The sequence below is a fragment of the Erythrolamprus reginae genome, chromosome 4 (assembly GCF_031021105.1).
Source record: "Erythrolamprus reginae isolate rEryReg1 chromosome 4, rEryReg1.hap1, whole genome shotgun sequence".
NCBI lineage: Eukaryota > Metazoa > Chordata > Lepidosauria > Squamata > Dipsadidae > Erythrolamprus > Erythrolamprus reginae.
The window spans coordinates 46451654-46470858 of NC_091953.1; the positions used below are offsets into that span (position 1 = coordinate 46451654).

The following is a 19205-nucleotide window of genomic DNA, read 5'->3' on the forward strand; positions in this document are numbered from 1 at the left end:
CACAGGGAAGGGTCTTATATGTTGCGGCTCTGGTCCTCTGGAACCAACTCCCCCCAGAGATTCACACTGCCCCCACCCTCCTGGCCTTCTGAAGGGCTTTGAAAACACACTTGTGCCAGCAGGCCTGGGGTCATTGATGATAGCATCCTACTCTGGCCGGTAGTATGAATGAGAGATGGTTGTATGCTTGTTTTATATTGGGTTTTAAACTTTGTATTCGATTTTATTATATGTACTTTAATTTTAATTTTTAAATTTTGTGATCATTTTATTGTTTTACGCTGCCTTAGTCTGTCAGAAGAGGGATGGCCTATAAAATTGAAAAATAAATAAATACATACATACATACATAAATTCAATAAATCAAATCTTTAGTACATTGAATATTATTTTTGCTCTTTTTTCCTTGAATTATGTATTTTTTTCATATAAAGTGCTCTGAGTTCTGATAAACAGGAGTTAGCCATAAATTAGTAGTGGTACATTAATTGGATTCGAAGAAAAAAAGGAACATGCAAACTAGAGATAGATTAAAGTTACAGAGTTATAAAATTTGTCTCTGGTTTAATTCATCTGAATGAATGATAATTTATTTGCACAGTATCATTTTGATCAAGCAGGTCAATGTATGGCATGAATGGATGAGATGTAGGGGTAACTGTTACTGATAAGCCAATAAATTATTAAAGTTCTTCACTTATTCAGTGCCCATGCCAAACCACAAATTCCTTTCTGGTATCATGTAAATGCCCACAGTATGATGTGGTTTTAAATGCAATGGCACTCAGTTAGCATTTAATCTCCTGTGTAAAACTATGTGGTGACATTTTTATAATGCTGCATTACATTATTCTACAGTCTTGAGACACATGGGACTATATGTATGTATGTATGTATGTATGTATGTATGTATGTATGTATGTATGTATGCAACATATTTTTGCTGATAATGAAAAGGAAGGGAGACTTTAGATAGATAGATAGATAGATAGATAGATAGATAGACAGACAGACAGACAGACAGACAGACAGACAGACAGACAGACAGACAGACAAGATAGACAGATAAGATAGATTAGATAGACAGACAGACAGACAGACAGTCAGACAGACAGATAAGATAGATAGATAAGATAGATTAGATAGATAGATAGATAGATAGATAGATAGATAGATAGATAGATAGATAGATAGATAGATAGATAGATAGATAGATAGATAGATAGATAGATAGATCCATTCTCCAATATCCACAGGGGAGAAAATATATTTCAGCAATACTTCTGAAAGTGTTGCTTAAACAAGTCAATTGTTTAATTTATTAATTTGTTTAATTGTAATTTTACCTGGTTAAACTTTTACTTTTAATTTATTATTTAATACGCAGAAAACTCCCACTTGTTGCTTCAGATGTAAAGAACAAGCCCAGGAAAAGATGCGGCTGCTCAAAATGGACATGGACATGTTATTTCGAAACTCTTTGGGGGGAATTGAATCAGAGCTGCTCCATCCCAATAAATTACAAAAGCAAATGCTATTATGTTTTGTGACTAAGATTTCTCAATCTGTTTTCTAACACACAAAAAAGTAACGTTTCCAGAATTCTACGCCTAGAATTCGTCGTAATGCCAAAGATTTCTGATAAATTGTAAGCTACCAGGTCGTAGAAAAATCTTAATTTCGTGTTTTTATTCATTTAAATTGTTTTTTATTTCTTGCAAAACAGTATAATATTGAAAATAGTAAAGCGTATTAGGAAACAATGATGAATGTTCAAATCTCTGGCAATTAAGAAAAAAAGGAAACTTATAAAGGAATACAATATTATATTGGCCTCTGAACAATGAATGACTCCGGAGAGTGAGGAGTGAGATGATACAGGAAGAATTCCTGGATCCCATAGATTAGCACGTTGCAAAATAAATTTGTACCGAGATACGATTCGATCCCATTTGCTTCCGATCAGTGAAAAAAATATAATCCCAACACTCACCTGCTGAGCTACTTCCCCGGCACACAGTAAACAGAAACAGAATAAAAACATGCAACATCCCAAGAGACAATCGCCTCATGACGCCGAACACCAAGCTACAACTTTAACGCATGCGCTCACACACCGTCCCCGAATTTCGCCGGAACGGTTCATTGAAAAAAGAAAAGCTGAATTGTGCTATAGCCCCGCCTCCATTGATAGCACTTTACACGCAAGCTCAGTAGTGTCGCGCCGCCGCCGCGTTGGTTTGTGGGGTTTGTAGTTTATTAACCCCAAAACCGTTTTGTATTGTGCATCTTCGCATATTGATAACAGAACCATGTTAATGCCACATTCTATTATATAAAGATGTAGATTACTGACGTTGACAGATTATTGACAATGGTTTTATTTCAAAAAGGCCCGATGCTTTCTCCAAACGCAAAAACCTGTTGATATCCAGGCAGTTTTTGCCGGGAGATCAGCCCTTTGGGCTCTGTGATTCCTTCCTCGAGCTCTGAATGTTCAAGTCCGATGTAGGCAGCAACCGAGGGAGGAGTTAATGCATAGTTGCATCCGAACTGCCTGTTAGAAAATGGCTCCGGCCCGGTGACGCCACTTATTGTCTCTTAATAAGCAAGCTTCCTTAAATCTGCGATGGACTCCCAAGGGACGAAACGAAGCTGCTGGCGGATCTCATGTGCTAAAGGCACAGACACGGCCAACTGCGGGAAAAGATACCTCTGGGAGATCTAGAACATCTTGATTACTTATCGTTAATTTATTTTTTATTTATTCATTTATATTTGTCAAACAATTATAGCAGTGTTTCCCAACCTTGGCAACTTGAAGATATTTGGACTTCAACTCCCAGAATTCCCCAGCCAGTGAATGCTAGCTGGGGAATTCTGGGAGTTGAAGTCCAGATATCTTCAAGTTGCCAAGGTTGGGAAATTATAGGATAGTGATTTGTATAAACATAACATTAGAAAAGTGATGATAAAAAGTAATAGGATAGGATAGAATAGAATAGAATTCTTTATTGGCCAAGTGTGATTGGACACATAAGGAATTTGTCTTGGTGCATAGGCTCTCAGTGTACATAAAAGAAAAAGATACATTTGTCAAGAATCGTGTGGTACAATACTTAATAATTGTCCTGGGGTCAAATAAGCAATCAGGAAACAATATTAATAAAAATCTTAGGATACAAGCAACAAGTTACAGTCATACAGTCCTAAGTGGGAGGAAAAGGATGATAGGAATGATGAGAAAAAACTAGTAGAAATAGAAGCGCAGACTTAGTAAAAAAGTTTGACAGTGTTGAGGGAATTATTTGTTTAGTAGAGTGATGGCATTTGGGAAAAAACTTCTTGTGTTTAGTTGTCTTGGTGTGCAGTGCTCTAGCGATGTTTTGAGGGAAGGAGTTGAAATATGTTTTTCCAGGATGTGAGGGGTCAGTAAATATTTTCACCACTTTCTTATCAAAAGTCATGATAAAAGGCAATAGGACAGTAGGACAGGGATAGTAGACACAATGGCACACTTATGCACACCCCTTGCAGACCTGTTAGAAAGGGGGAGGTCAGTTGTAGATAATCTAAGGATTAAGGTTTGGGGGTGAGGAGTAGAAACCACAGAGTCAGGTAGTGCATTCCAGGCGTTGATTATTCTATTGCTTAATGGCAGGAGTGAACTTGTAATTTGTATTGGAGGATTTGTATGGAAACTTATTTCAATGTTTAATTGCTGTCCGGAACCTAAGCAATTTGCAGAGTCACATCCATGCCAAATATGTATTAAATAGAAGTTTTGCTACACAGTCCACTATTTTATTTATTTATTTATTCATTTGTCCAATACACAAATACATAGGAAGAAAAATAGACATGTAGTAATATATATAAGGGTAAAGTGAACTTAGAGGAGAGGATATATGAAAGAAAGAAAATATATATGATAAGTGAGAGAAAAGAAAGACAACTGGACAGGGGACGAAAGGCACACCAGTGCACTTATGTACGCCCCTAATAGGCTACTCTGCAGGGTTAGCTGATCTGCAGTGTATTAGATGAACTCAAAAAATGAGGTTAGAAAAAAAATCATGATTCTGTTAATTGTGGGTAAGCTGTCCTGCAAATATAGCATTTCAGGTTGCCAAAGTTTTCTTTGTGCAGTTAGGACAATGCAGTTTGAACACAGACTGGATGAAGGATAGGTTAGTGGAAGAGGTGGGCTGCTCAGGTGGAACGGTGACGTGTGCTCGCCCCTGTGGCTTTGAGTGGCAGTGGCAGTGGACTCTGCTACCAATCAGAGCCACAGGGGCGAGCATTGTTCCACCTTAGCAGTCCACCTCTGGTTAGTGGGAACAAACCGATACTAAAATAATCAGGAATCTTTTTTCATAGTTAGTGTGTTGCAAAACAAAGACATAAATTTGTATTTATTTTGGATGTTGCATTAATGCAAGGCAAATCTCTGAAGCATGATAATTATTATAATAAAATACATAAAGAGGAAAATTGGCAACATTGTTTAGAGTGATCTCCCAATGACCCAAAACCTTGATTTGAGGGGAAAACAGCACATATTTAATCTCTCTGCTATTCTGCTCAAATTGATTGCCAGATGAAAGTCTCTTAACAGGCTAAAGCTTGTATTAGTTGATTAGAAATGTACTTTGTTATGTAACAGAATAGAAGAAAAGGAAATAGCATAAGATATGCCTCTGTTTTATTTTTCTGGGAAGATTTGCAAATGATGCAAATCTAGTAGTAGATGCACATTGATCATCTGCAATGAGCATTTCAAAAGGGAAGAGTGTCTTTACTGTGACTTCATATGCACTGCAGCTGTTTTGGGAAAACAAAAATATAATTGTTTTCCACAAAGATAAAAGAATGCAATTACCTAAGTAAGAAGCTGATTCAAACATAATATAGACGTGTCCCAAACCTTCAGGAGCTTTTGGATGTGAATCCTGTGCAAACATATATTACATTCACTATAGTGCTGGGGCAGATTGCTCCTGTTGCTACCATTTAAGAACATAAGAAGAGCCATGCTGGATCAGGCCAAAGCCTATTGAGTCCAGCATTCTGTGTCAAACAGTGGCCCACCAATTGTACATGGGGATCTTGAGCAGAAAGAGAAGGCAAAACCCTCCCTTTCCCTTGACCCCCAACAAATAGTACTCAAGGAATTCCTGCCTGTCTCAACCAACATAGAGGCGGCACTTGGGCATCCATTTCAATAACCACCAATACACTTGGTATCATGAATCTGTCTAATCCTGCCTTGAAGCTATCCAGGCTGACAGCTGTCACGACATTTTCTGGAAGTGAATTCCATAAACCAACAACCCTCTAGGTGAAGAAATATTTCCCTTTATTTGTCTTCACTTTCTTACCTGTGAGCTTTACAGAGTGCCCCCTCGTTCTAGTAATGTGTGAGAGAGAAAATAATTTTTCTCTATCCACCTTTTCTATCCCATGCATGATTTTATACACTTCGATCAAGTCACCCCTTAAACGCCATCTTTCAAGGCTGAAAAGACCAAGGTGTTGCAACCTGGTTTCATAAGAGAGGTGCTCTATTTCCTTGATCATTCTTGTTGCCCTTTTTTGCACCGTTTCTTTGATGTGACTGCATGGTTTTTATTTATAAACCATCCAATCACTTAGGCAAGAAGGATCTAATATAAATTTGATAAATAAAGAAATGGTGATACACTGCAGCAGTATACAGGAATGGTATAAGTAGGAAAAGTTGAGCTGCACATGTAGCTTCAGATATCTTACGTGCGCATGTGCGCATCCCAGTGTGTTTTGTTTCTGCACATGTGCAGGAAGCAAACTCTTACGAGGGGGCGCATGCACAAAATTTAGGCAATATTTTTGCTTCCATGCATACGCAGAAGCATAAAATAGGCAAAATCTATCTTGTGCATCCCTTCACAAGATATTGCTTCCTATGCATGCTCAGGAGCAAAAACAAACTGGGATGTATATGTGTGCATTCTAGACACCCGAAGCTGTGTTTGCAGCTCAACTTTTGCTAACAGTGAGGTGTCCTTTACTGCAGTGTTTTCCAACCTTGGCAACTTGAAGATATTTGGACTTCAATTCCCAGAATTCCCCAGCCAGCAAATGCTGGCTGGGGAATTCTGGGAATTGAAGTCCAGATATCTTCAAGTTGCCAAGGTTGGAAAACACTGCTTTACTGTTTTGGTAGGAACCCACTATTGCTACAGTGTACCACCATTTATTTATTTATCAAATTTATATACGATCCTTCTTGCCTAAGTGACTGGATGGCTTATAAATAAAAACCATACAACAGAAACAAAGTGAAAAACAGAAGTAAAAAGAAGCTAAAAATTTGTAAATTTAAAAAGGCAGAATACCATCAAGCCACAACCAATCCTCGGGATTGCATGTCATTTTTTAATTCCTAGATCAGCGGCAGGAAGGCTAGCAGAATAGGTCCACCTCATCTCCAGGAACAAAATATTCCATAGGGCAGGGCAACAGAAGAAAAAGGCTTCCTTTTTCATTTCATTTAAATATGTTAAAGGGTTAAATAATGTCCAGGAGGGAAGTGTTTTTAATAGGAAAGTGAACACAAGAACAAGGGGACACAATCTGAAGTTAGTTGGGGGAAAGATCAAAAGCAACATGAAAAAATATTATTTTACTGAAAGAGTAGTAGATCCTTGGAACAAACTTCCAGCAGACGTGGTAGATAAATCCACAGTAACTGAATTTAAACATGCCTGGGATAAACATATATCCATCCTAAGATAAAATACAGAAAATAGTATAAGGGCAGACTAGATGGATCATGAGGTCTTTTTCTGCCATCAGTCTTCTATGTTTCTATGTTTCCTTGCTATGTGCCAATCAAAATTCTTTGATTTACAGCAAGGGTGTCAAATTCGTGGCACTTGGGCTGAATGCGTCATTTATTTAATTTATTTATTTATTGGATTTGTATGCCGCCCCGCTCCGCAGACTCGGGGCGGCTAACAACAGCAGTAAAACAGTATATAACAAAATCCAATACTAAAAACAGTTAAAAAACCATTATATAAAAACCAATCATACATACAAACATACCATGCATAAAATTGTAAAGTCCTAGGGGGAAAGTGTATCTCAATTCTCCCATGCCTGGTGGCAGAGGTGAGTTTTAAGCAGTTTATGAAAGGCAAGGAAGGTGGGGGCAATTCTAATCTCTGGGGGGAGTTGGTTCCAGAGGGTCGGGGCCGCCACAGAGAAGGCTCTTCCTCCAGGTCCCGCCAAGCAACATTGTTTGGTTGACGGGACCCGGAGAAGTCATGCACTGGCCACACCCATGCCTGGTTTAGCAAAGAGGAGAAAAGTCACGATGTGATGTCGTGACGTTGTCATGACAATACTCTGGATGTACAGAGTGCACAACATACCTTCTCTGCCGGATTGGGAGGAATAAATTGATGTAATTGGGACAAGATGGTTCCACAGGTCACCTGTTCCCATGCCACTTAGGGCTTAAAAGGTAACACACTTTGAATTGAATCAGCACCTTCTGGATATTCTTAAAAGGGTAGCCCAGTGGTGAAATCCACATTTTTTTTTACTACCGGTTCTATGGGTGTGGCATGGTGTGGCTTGATGGGCATGGCAGGGGAAGGATACTGCAAAATCTCCACTCCTGGGTAAAGGACATTGCAAAATATCCATTACCACCTCACTCTGGGGCCAGCCAGAAGTGGTATTTGCTGGTTTTCTGAACTATTCAAATTTTCTGTTAGTGGTTCTACAAACTATTCAAAATTTCCACTACCGATTCTCCAGAACCTGTTGGATTTCATCCCTGGGGTAACCCCATGAAAAGCACATTGCAGTGGTCTATCTGAAAGTGTTGTGGTCCACCAGGGGCCTGCGGAGCTGGCAGCAGAGTTGGACTGTGAGGAGGCTGGGGAGGGACCTGAGCATGGTCTGGAGATGGCTCGGTGCCAAAGGCAGGGATCCAGCCCAGGCCATATAGAAAGACTGCCCCGACTCCAGAGCTTCTGGAGGGTGACATGAGCGATACAGAGGAATGGGGGAAGTCTGTTCTCAATATGCACATGTGCAGAACTGATTTGATTGATTTTATTTTATTTTATTGGATTTGTATGCCGCCCCTCTCCGCAGACTCAGGGCGGCTAACAACAGTAGTAAAGAGCATATGACAATCCAATATAAACAGTTAAAAACCCCTATTGTAAAACCAAACATACATACAGACATACCATGCATAAAATTGTAAAGGCCTAGGGGGAAAGAGTATCTCAATTCCCCCCTACCTGGCGGCAGAGGTGGGTTTTAAGAAGCTTACGAAAGGCAAGGAGGGTGGGAGCAATTCTAATCTCTGAGGGGAGTTGGTTCCAGAGGGTCGGGGCCACCACAGAGAAGGCTCTTCCCCTGGGTCCCACCAAGCGACATTGTTTAGTTCAGTGTTTTTCAACCAGTGTGCCGTGGCACACTAGTGTGCCGCGAGACATGGTCAGGTGTGCCGCGAAGCTCAGAGAGAGAAAGAAAACAAGAGAGAGAGAGAGAGAAAGCAAGAGAGAGAGAGAAAGAAAATGAGGGAGAGAAAGAAAGAAAGAGAGAGAGAGAAAGAAAACGAGAGAAAGCAAGAAAGAGAAAGAAAGAAAGAGAGAGAAAGAGAACAAGAGAAAGAAAGCAAGAGAGAGCAAGAGAGAGAAAGAAAGAGAGGGAGGGAAGGTGGGAGAGAGAAAGACATAGAGGGAAGTAGGGAGGGAGAGAGAAAGAGAGCAAAAAAGAAGAAAGAAGGAAGAGAGAAAGAAAGAGGGATGGAGAGAGGAAAAAAAGGGAGAGAAAGAGAGAGAGAGAAATAGAGCGAAAGGGAGGAAGAGAGAGAATTCTTTTGTCCAAACTTTTTTTAGCCGCCCCCCCCCCCTCCAATGTGCCCCATGGTTTTGTAAATGTAAAAAATGTGCCACGGCTCAAAAAAGGTTGATAATCACTGGTTTAGTTGACGGAACACGGAGAAGACCCACTCTGTGGGACTTAACTGGTCACTGGGATTTGTGCAGCAGAAGGCGGTCCCTGAGATAGTCTGGTCCGGTGCCATGAAGGGCTTTATAGGTCATAACCAACACTTTGAACTGCCAGAAGGCAAGAACCGTTACAGAGCTGAAGGAGTAAGGCTTAGAGATCATTGGAATGGAAAGGGATTTATATTTAAAATAGACTTCAATATTGTTACAAACTCATACATGACAATAAATATTCACTAAATTCAGTGGATATTTTTTTTAGAAAGGAGATTTAAAAATCTGCGGAAATTAAGGTATTTTGAGTTTATGCAGGTAGTCCTTGAGTTACAACCACAACTGAGCCCAAAATTTAGGTGAGACATTTATTAAGTGAATTTTGCCCCCTTTTATAACTTCTCTTGCCAGATGTGTTAAGTAAATCACTCTAGTTGTTAAATTAGTAACACGGTTGTTAAGTGAGTCTGACTTCCCCATTGACTTTACTTGGCAGAAGATTGTAAAAGGCGATCACATGACCGCAACAGTTATAAATGTGAGCCAGTTGTCAATATCCTAATATAAATCACATGACCATGAGGATGCTGCAATGGTAATAAGGGTGGGAAATGATCATAAGTCACTTTTTTCAGTGCCGTTGTAACTTTGATTACTAAGTGAATTGTAAGTCTACGGAAAGGGCCGGCATACAAATCTAATAAATAAATAGATAGATAGATAGATAGATAGATAGATAGATAGATAGATAGATAGATAGATAGATAGATAAATAAATAATGTTGAGAGCCACCTGTACTCAATGGTCATCATGATGTGCTCTTATTCTTCTAACTTCTTAATAACCCATGATGTTTTTACTGTAAATATATAATATTGAAAGAAATTAATTTACTTGGAGACACCAGTAATCTCTTTCTGGGTCGAAGAATTCAGGTGGCTGGACTACCGACGGAGTAGCCATGATAGCACACGGAGGGTCGGTTTCCTCGTCGCCAATGTAATAACTCTCAAAGCAAGGTTGAATCAAGCAAGGTTTATTTGCTAACAGGACAAGGAAGTCAATTCAGTCAAGAAGCAATGGAGTATTGAGAGCTCTATACCAGTGTTTTTCAACCAGTGTGCCGTGGCACACTAGTGTGCCGCGAGACATGGTCAGGTGTGCCGCGAAGCTCAGAGAGAAAGAAAGCAAGAGAGAGAGAGAAAGAAAGCAAGAGAGAGAGAGAAAGAGCGAGAGAGAGAGAGAGGAGAACAAGAGAGAGAGAGAGAAAGCAAGGGAGAGAGAGAAAACAAGAGAAAGAAAGAGAGAGAGAGAAAGAAAGAGAGAGAGAGAAAGAGGGGGAGGGAAGGAGAGAGAGAGAAAGACATAGAGGGAGGGAGAGAGAAAGAGAGCAAAAAAGAGAGGAAGGAAGGAAGAGAAAGAAAGAGGGATGGAGAGAGAGAGAAAGAAAGAGGAAGGAAGGGAAAGAAAGAGGGAGGGAGAAAGAAATAAAGTGAAGGGGAGGAAGAGAGAGAGAGAGAATTTTTTTGTCCAAACTTTTTTTAGACGCCCCCCCCCCCACTCAATGTGCCCCAGGGTTTCGCAAATGTAAAAAATGTGCCGCGGCTCAAAAAAGGTTGAAAATCACTGCTCTATACAATGACAGTTGTCCTATTTATACAATCTAGTCCAGTAACAGGCAGTTTTACAAAGATACATTTTGCAGAGCCAAAAGAAGGCAACCAATCATCATGCAATAAACAAATCTGAACTTTTGACTTTTACCCTGTCTGGGTAGGTCACCCAGGCAAATATCTAACACAGTGTTTCCCAACCTTTTTTGAGCCGCGGCACATTATTCATATTTTCAAAATCCCGGGGAACACTGAAAGGGGGGGGGCAGGGCGGGGGGGAGGGCTAAAGAAAAGTTTGGACAAAAAAACCCTCTCTCTTCCTCCCTTTCGCTCTATTTCTCCCTCTTTCTCTTTTCCTTCCTTCCCTTCTTTCTCTCTCTCCATCCCTCTTTCTTTCTTTCTCTCTTTTTTGCTCTCTTTCTCTCTCCCTCCTTCCCTTCCTCTATGTCTTTCTCTCTCCTTTGCTCTCTCTCTCTCTCTGCCTCTCTTGCTATCTCTTTCTTGCTTTTCTCTCTCTCTTGCTCTCTCTCTCTCTTTCACTGTCTTGCTATATGTCTCTTTCTTTCTCTTTGCCTCTCTTGCTATCTCTCTTTCTTTCTCTTTCTCTCTTTCTCTCTTTCTCTCTGTCTCTCTTGCTATGTCTCTCTTTCTTTCTCTCTCTCTCTCTCTCTCTCTGTGCCTCTCTTGCTAAGTCTCTCTTTTTCTCTTGCTATGTCTCTCTTTCTTTTTCTCTCTCTCTGCCTCTCTTGCTATGTCTCTCTTTCTCTGCCTCTCTTTCTTGCTCTGTCTCTCTCTCTCTGCCTCTCTTGCTATGTCTCTCTTTCTCTCTCTCTCTGCCTCTCTTATATGTCTCTCTTTCTTTCTCTCTCTCAGCTGACTGCAAGCGGGAGCCCTGACGGCGGCAGCTGGACGTGCTGCTGGACACCGTATATGCCAGGCCCGCAGCGCCAGCATGTACGACGTCTAGCAGCACGTCCAACTGCCACCGTCAGGGCTCCCGCTTGCAGTCAGCTGAGAGAGAGAGAGAGAGCGCTCCCTCTCGCCGCCGCCATCTCCCCACGACTGCCTGCGGCCACTGCGGCCGCCCCCGCCCCCCGCTCCCATCGCCAGTGCCCTCCCGCCGGGCCACAAAGGAAACTTGCTGTCGACGCAGGAGAAGCTCCAGCTGGGCGGGGTGCTGCCGGTACTTCCGTCTTGGGGCTCCCGCTCGCAGCTGTCAACCGGCTCCTGCTCGATGCCGCGGTTTTCGGCGCTCTCCTGCTGGGTCCCAAAGAAGGAAGGCGGGGAAAAGGCGCGAAGAATAAAGCTCTCTTTCTTCCTGCCTTCCTTCTTTGGCGCCCAGCAGGAGAGCGCCGAAAACCGCGGCATCGAGCAGGAGGCGGGGGACAGCTGCGAGCGGGAGCCCCAGGACGGAAGTACCGGCAGCGCCCCGCCCAGCTGGAGCTTAGCGGCACACCTGGCCATGTCTCGCGGCACACCGGTGTGCCACGGCACACCGGTTGGGAAACGCTGATCTAACAGTTATCATTCATATCTTAGTAAAATTCATTGCAGTACAGTATTCTAATGTTCATAATTGTCCTGGTGGGACTCCATATTGTTTTTCAGTTATCCTTTTTATTCTGACCACAAGAGTAGATTCAGTTGCTTCAAACTCAACATCTGTACAGAGCAGGAACTTAAAAAGAAAGAAGTTCTTACAGAACCTTCAGAATGGATTTCAGTACTGTCACAAAGGAGACCTACTTAAATGGACTGGAGAATTTCTTCTGAATCTGATGACTGTCTTCATCATTAAAGGAATTCATTTCTGTGTGTACTTTAAATATAACTGTTCCAATTATACAATGTTCTACCAAAACTTTAAATGAGATTATTCAATGCAGAAAAATAAATTACCTCAGAGAAAATATAAGCGTCTGGAGAACCCCCCATGTTCTCTTATTGAGGGCTCTTGTTAAATACTGAATCTTGTCAAACTTCCATCTGAGCTTTTGTGATTTCAGAGTTCAACAGCTTTCTCCAACTAATCACCCCAGGAGATAAACTGCCAATAACAGATAATTAAGTTGCATGGGGCTCTATTAAAACTTTACGAGACAATATTTTTGAGATCTTTACTTGCAAATTAGCTGCAGTGGGCATTGTTAAAAAGATACTGTTTGCATAAGAAATAAACAGGAGAAGGATGTACATTAAACATATTCTCCATTGGCTGAAAATTGCAGCAAATTCATTTTAATCCATTCCAAAATTAGAAACAGAGCCGTGAGCATTCATTAAGGATGCTGTTGCTCATCAGACAGACGCATCGGGGCAGAACTCCAGAGACAAACTGCCTTTCTCACAGATGAGATGGTTCGCTTAATAATAAAATGCAAAAGAAATTGAAAACCAGTAAAAACTTTTTGGGAACTAAATAAAAGCTAGTGCTTGGAAAGACCAATATTCATATCATATATAGTATGTATATGTGTGTGTATATATGTGTGTGTGTGTATCATATATTTGGTATTTTGATGACTACATTATTGAAATTCTTTCATTGAAATATAAATATGGGCTAAAGCTACTGTTTATCCCTGGAGAAAATATTTTCACATATGCCTTATTCAAATACATACAGTACTTATAGTACTGATTTGGATGATATAATATGTGCTAATAAAATTATAATATATTTTCATTCTCCTGCATATATAATCATAGGCAAAATTAGTCCATAGGGTTAAATTATTTCAAATCAGAAGATTAATGTTTAAATATATCAGAAAATATCAGATATGCTGGTAATAGTAATTGCTCTCAATTTGGTGGCACGATGAAATAATTAGAATATTCAATATTCTATTTAAATGCAGGCGATCTGGAAAATTAGAGAACTGTATAGGTTCTTGTAATGCTTCACTAATTTTATTTTGGGATATGATTAACATGTTTTAAACACATAAGGCCATATACAATATTTGGATAATCATTTGTGTTAAAATCAATATCTATGCTTTATTTTCTTATTTGTTTGTTACATTTATAGTCAATCCATTCATAAGATTTGAGCACCTAACAATATCAACATAACATGATATAAAAAAGTACAAGTAACAAGTATTTTTCGGAGTATAAGATGCACCTTTTTACACCCAAAGGAGGGTGAAAACCTGGGTGCGTCTTTTACACTGATTGTATTTCCACCCAGCCACCCCTACTCCTTGGCTTCTTCCTCCCTGCAATTTACCTCCTTGCAGCAAATAGATTAGAGCCTGTTAAGCCAAGCAACTGATTATCATCTTCCCGACCCTCATCTGATTGAGACTGTAGGCAAGCCACATGCTAAAACTGAAAGTGAAACTAAAGCTGCAAGGAGGCACATTTCTGGGAGGTAGAGGCAGGGGCAGAATTTTATTTTCTTGTGCTAATCAGACTGCTGAAATTGGATGCAAGGAGGTAAATCAATAACTATAAATGTCTGTATGTTCAAATTAGACTTATTCTTTAAAGACTGCTTTATTATTATTCTAGACAACAAAATGAAGAATATTTTTAAAATAAATGCTTGATCTGAAGAGCCCCAGAACTTTTGTAACTTCTTTTAAATAACAGAGAATAATGTATACTTCCAGAAAGCCAAATTAATTTTAACAGCATCTGTACAAGTATAGTCTGAAATGTAACAGTGTCCTGTTTTAATATTAAGATAAGGGCAGCTGAGTTAAACCCTGACTTAGTCATGTTTGGAGTAGATCTATTTAAATAATTGGGAGGAGTTAGTGTGACTACATTTCAGAAAACCTCAGAAGAGAAAGAATTAGTGGTAGTGATTTCTGACAGTCTCAAAATGGGTGAATAGTGCAATCAGGCAGTAGGGAAAGCAAGTAGAATGCTTGGCTGCATAGCTAGAGGTATAACAAGCAGGAAGAGGGAGATTGTGATCCCACTGTATAGAGCGCTGGTGAGACCACATTTGGAATACTGTGTTCAGTTCTGGAGACCTCATTTACAAAAAGATATTGATAAAATTGAATGGGTCCAAAGATGGGCTATAAAAATGGTGGAAGGTCTTAAGCATAAAACTTATGAGGAAAGACTTAATGAACTCAATCTGTATAATCTGGAGGACAGAAGGGAAAGGGATGACATGATCTAAATATTTAAAGGGTTAAATAAGGTTCAGGAGAGAGATGTTTTTAATAGGAAAGTGAATACAAGAACAAGGGGGGCACAATCTGAGGTTAGTTGGGGGAAAGATTAGAAGTAACGTGAGAAAATATTATTTTACTGAAAGAGTAGTAGATGCTTGGAACAAACGTCCAGTGGACGTGGTTGGTAAATCCACAGTAACTGAATTTAAACATGCCAGGGATTAACATATATCCATCCTAAGATTGTTGTGGTTAGCTCTGGCCCAGCTCCTGCCCCAAGGAATGTGCAGGTGGATGTGGGGGAAACATCCACATGTTTTGCTCCCGATGGAATCTGCTGATGAAGCCTCCTCTGACCAGGGAAGCGTGAGTGACAGGGAAGAGGGGAGTTTGGCAGACAGCCCAGGAGGAGATCAATCATCTGTATCCTCCTTGAATTCTGAACAAGAATTAATGACACAGCCACGCATGCGTAGAGTGATGCATAGGAGACAACAACTGAAGGATTATTACAAGAGAAAATTAGGCCACCTGTGGTTGGGTGGGGCTGCTGTAATTAGTGCTATAGATAAAAAGAACAGTGTGCTGGTTTAGCCTTGTGGCAATTTATCTGATTCATTGTTTCGTCAAGATCGTGGTTTTTGTGCTGTTCAAGATTGTGTGGGGACTCTCTGGACTTTAGAATTGGACTCAATTTCCCAGTTATTGGGTGAGCAATTGGATTGCATTTAACCTGTGCCTTGTGTGTACCAGAAAATCCTTTTGACATTTAAAAAGGGAGCTGTTTTTGTTTTTCTGTTTATAAAAACTTTTGGGTTTTCCTTTTATCATGTGGTGTGTGTCTTCCTGGACTAATTACCCTGTAATTACAGGCAGTAGAAGCAGAACAAGATAAAATACAGGAAATAGTATAAGGGCAGACTAGATGGACCATGAGGTATTTTTCTGCCATCAATCTTCTATATTTCTATGTTTCTAAAACTTTCTGGGATTAATATATTGCCATGATGTACATTTCTCCATTTTTTTTGTTGTTTCTGTAGGTCAAGCACACACACATAGAAATACACAGCAAACAATGTATATCATCTGTACTGTTTGGTATTTTCTGGGAGGCAGTGGCAGAATTTTTTCCCCTTGTTTTCCTCCCCCAAAACTAAGGTGCATCTTTTAGGGTCTATAGAATCCACTGGAGCTGTTGGCTGTTCACTTTCATAATACTCTTTCCTGAAAGAGAATGGTTGGAGACTAGATGAAAGTTGTCCAGAATTGCTGGATCCCTTCTTAAGGCTGGGTCACACCACCACTCCATTAGAGCTGAATTAATAGATAATATATCTAGCCTTAGATATTGGAGGGATTCATCCTCATAGCACATAATCAGGTAGTTCTTAACTGCATGTATGGCTTTCCAAATCCATCAATAAACCTTCATCAACCTAACATGATCTACTTCGGAGAGGGGCAGCATACAAATCTAATAAATTATTAAACGTGTCTAGATCCATTTTAATTGCCAGCAATTATCTCCTATTTTTGTTCTTTTCAGAGTCTTCTCTATTTTTCTTTTTTAATATCCCATCTCTAAAGGCAACCAATCCACGGTCCTTTTTCTCTCTCCTATCATAACACGATCGGAGCTATGGAAGCAAAAGCTAGACTTTGAAAAAGTGAATAGGAAGAGTTTTTCAAGACTCCTGAGAATGTTACGAAGAGACAAGAAAACAATTGGATCCTCATGTACATCAACCCAGAATTCTCATTCAAGGCACAAGTGACCAGGCTCGAATGATCCTACTTTAGACATATTATGAAAAGGACTAGTTCTACAAAGAAGACTCTAAAGCAGGAAAAGGTAAAAGGAAAGAGAACAGCCAACATGTTGGATGGACTCTATTACAGCAGTCTTAGGTATTTTGTTGGAAGACTTGAAAAACCAGGTGAGGTTTCATCATGGACAAATCTATCTATGTGGTAGTTAAGAGTAAATACCAATGTATCAAATTAAAACGTTCTATAGTGGCACCTCCCACCAAATAGGATAGCAAAAATGTTCCCAAAGATTTCCCCATTATGTTGGAAATGTAAGAAGGAAATAGGGTCCTATTACCATCAATGGTGGACGTGTACTAAAGTTAAGCTTTACTGGAAAATGATAGAAAGAATAATAAAAGAAATAGTAAAACAGGAGATAGAAATAACCCCGGAATTTTATTTACTGGGTATAACTAATCAGAAATATAAGAAAGAAATTTTACATTTAGTTATTCATATTTTGACCGCGGCCAGGATAATATATGCGCAAAATTGGAAAGGGGAAAATATCCCCAAAGAAGAGGAAGTTATTAAGAAAATATTAGATTGCGCTGAAATGGATATGATGACAAGACGGTTAAAAGATCAAGAAGAAACAGAATTTTATGAGATATGGAACAAAGTGTATATATGGATAAACAAGAATAAATACTAAAAGTAAAAATAAACAAATAAATAAATAAGAGAATTGTATTAGCAGAGATATGATTTAAGTGTTATGTTAGAATTAGTAGGGATATGATTTAAGAGTTGTTAGAATTAGTCTATGTATGTCTATGTATTAGTCTTTTCATTTAAATAATAAGTTGATTTTAAGCATTTTTTGAATGTATTCTTTTTTCTGTATTGAAATTTTACTTCTAGAATAAGCGGGGAAGATACAACTCCATTTCTATGTTAAATGTATGTTTGTCGGTTTTGTCTATTTTAAGAAAATTAATAAAATTTATTGGGGGGGGGGGGAAGAGTAAATACCAATGTAATGGCACATAACATTGATCAACAAAAATTTTGTTTCCTGTAAACTTTAAGGTGTATTGTATAGATTTTTGGCTGCTTATCAAAAAAATAATCTGTATTTTAACCTATTGCATACTCTTTTATAGAATTTGTCGCTTTTTATGTTGGTTATGTTGCACACATGGAAGAATCATAGGGAAAACATGGAAGCATATGAACTGAAATATGCTTTGTCACTTGGAATGCAGCTTGGATATACCAAGTACTGTTGTTACATATGCAAACGTTACAAAGAAATGATCACTCTGAAGGAATTTCATTCCATAACAGAAAAACATAGCACATGAACGACTTGTTGACCAGACAAAGATATTTTTGACTCCACTTTACATAAAACCCAGACTGATGAATTTTTTTGGGCAAATGGAGAACAAAGAAGGTGACAATTTTTGTTATTTAAGACAGATGCCTCCAGGAATAATTGATGGCAAGATTAATGAAAGTAATCCTTTTTGCAAATTACCTGAGAGAATGAATGAGCATTGATTCACAAAGCAAATATGTGAAAGAATGTAGAACACAGAATCATAAGGTTGGAAGGAAGCTCGTAGGACTTCTAGTGCAAATAACTACTCAAGACAGGAGACAATATATCACAATTCCAGGAGACAAGCTATTTCATTGATTAATTCTTTTCACTGTCAAAAAAATTCTCCTTACTTCTAAGTGGGAAGATTGAATGGAAAAAGAACTTCTGGAAAAATAAGTCATTTAGCAACTTCTCAAATAGTGGTAAGTAGTTTAATGCTCTCTATATGGGGCTACCTTTGAAAAGTGTTCGGAAACTTCAGGTCCTGCAGAATGCAGCTGCAAGAGCAATCATGGGCTTTCCCAAAAATGCCCATGTAACACCAACACTCCGCAGTCTGCATTGGTTGCCGATCAATTTCTGGTCACAATTCAAAGTGTTGGTCATTACCTATAAAGCCCTTCATGGCACCGGACCAGGGTATCTACGAGACCGCCTTCTGCCGCACGAATCCCAGCGACCGGTTAGGTCCCACAGAGTGGGCCTTCTCCAGGTCCCGTCAACAAAACAATGTCATTTGGCGGGGACCAGGGGAAGAGCCTTCTCTGTGGCGGCCCCGGCCCTCTGGAATCAACTCCCCCCAGAGATTAGAATTGCCCCCACCCTCCTCGCCTTTGGTAAGCTCCTTAAAACCCACCTCTGCTGTCAGACATGGGGGAACAGAGATATTCTTTCCCCCTAGGCCTTTAAAATTTATGCATGGTATGTTTGTTTGTATGTATGTTTGGTTTTACAAATAAGGGTTTTTTTAGCTGTTTTAGTATTGGATTTACATGCTGTTTTGTATTACTGTTGTTAGCCGCCCCGAGTCTACGGAGGGCGGCATACAAACAAACAAACAAACAAATAAATAAATAAACAAACAAACAAACAAACACAGTGAAGTTAGATGCAGAAATGGGCAGTCTTGATACATATATTATGAGAAACATGTTGGTACCATGCATGAAATAACATATTGTGGTTTGAGGGTTCAGCTGGTTTCATTCTACAGAAGTCATGATCCAGCTGATATAAAACCACAGATTTCTGGATATAGGTTGAAATAAATCCCTAGTAGATCCTGTTTTCTAC

At 39.5% G+C, this 19205-nt stretch overlaps 1 protein-coding gene across 1 annotated transcript in view; it reads right to left on the bottom strand.

Annotated features, from left to right (window-relative positions):
* The window catches only part of POGLUT1 (protein O-glucosyltransferase 1), a 29427-nt gene extending 27238 nt beyond the window's left edge, over positions 1 to 2189 (bottom strand). Inside the window, exon 1 of the mRNA XM_070751749.1 lies at positions 1994 to 2189. Within this exon, the coding sequence (XP_070607850.1) occupies positions 1994 to 2072 (79 nt within the window). The 5' untranslated portion in view covers positions 2073 to 2189. The remainder of the gene's footprint in view (positions 1 to 1993) is intronic.
* Positions 2190 to 19205: the final 17016 nt, after the last annotated feature.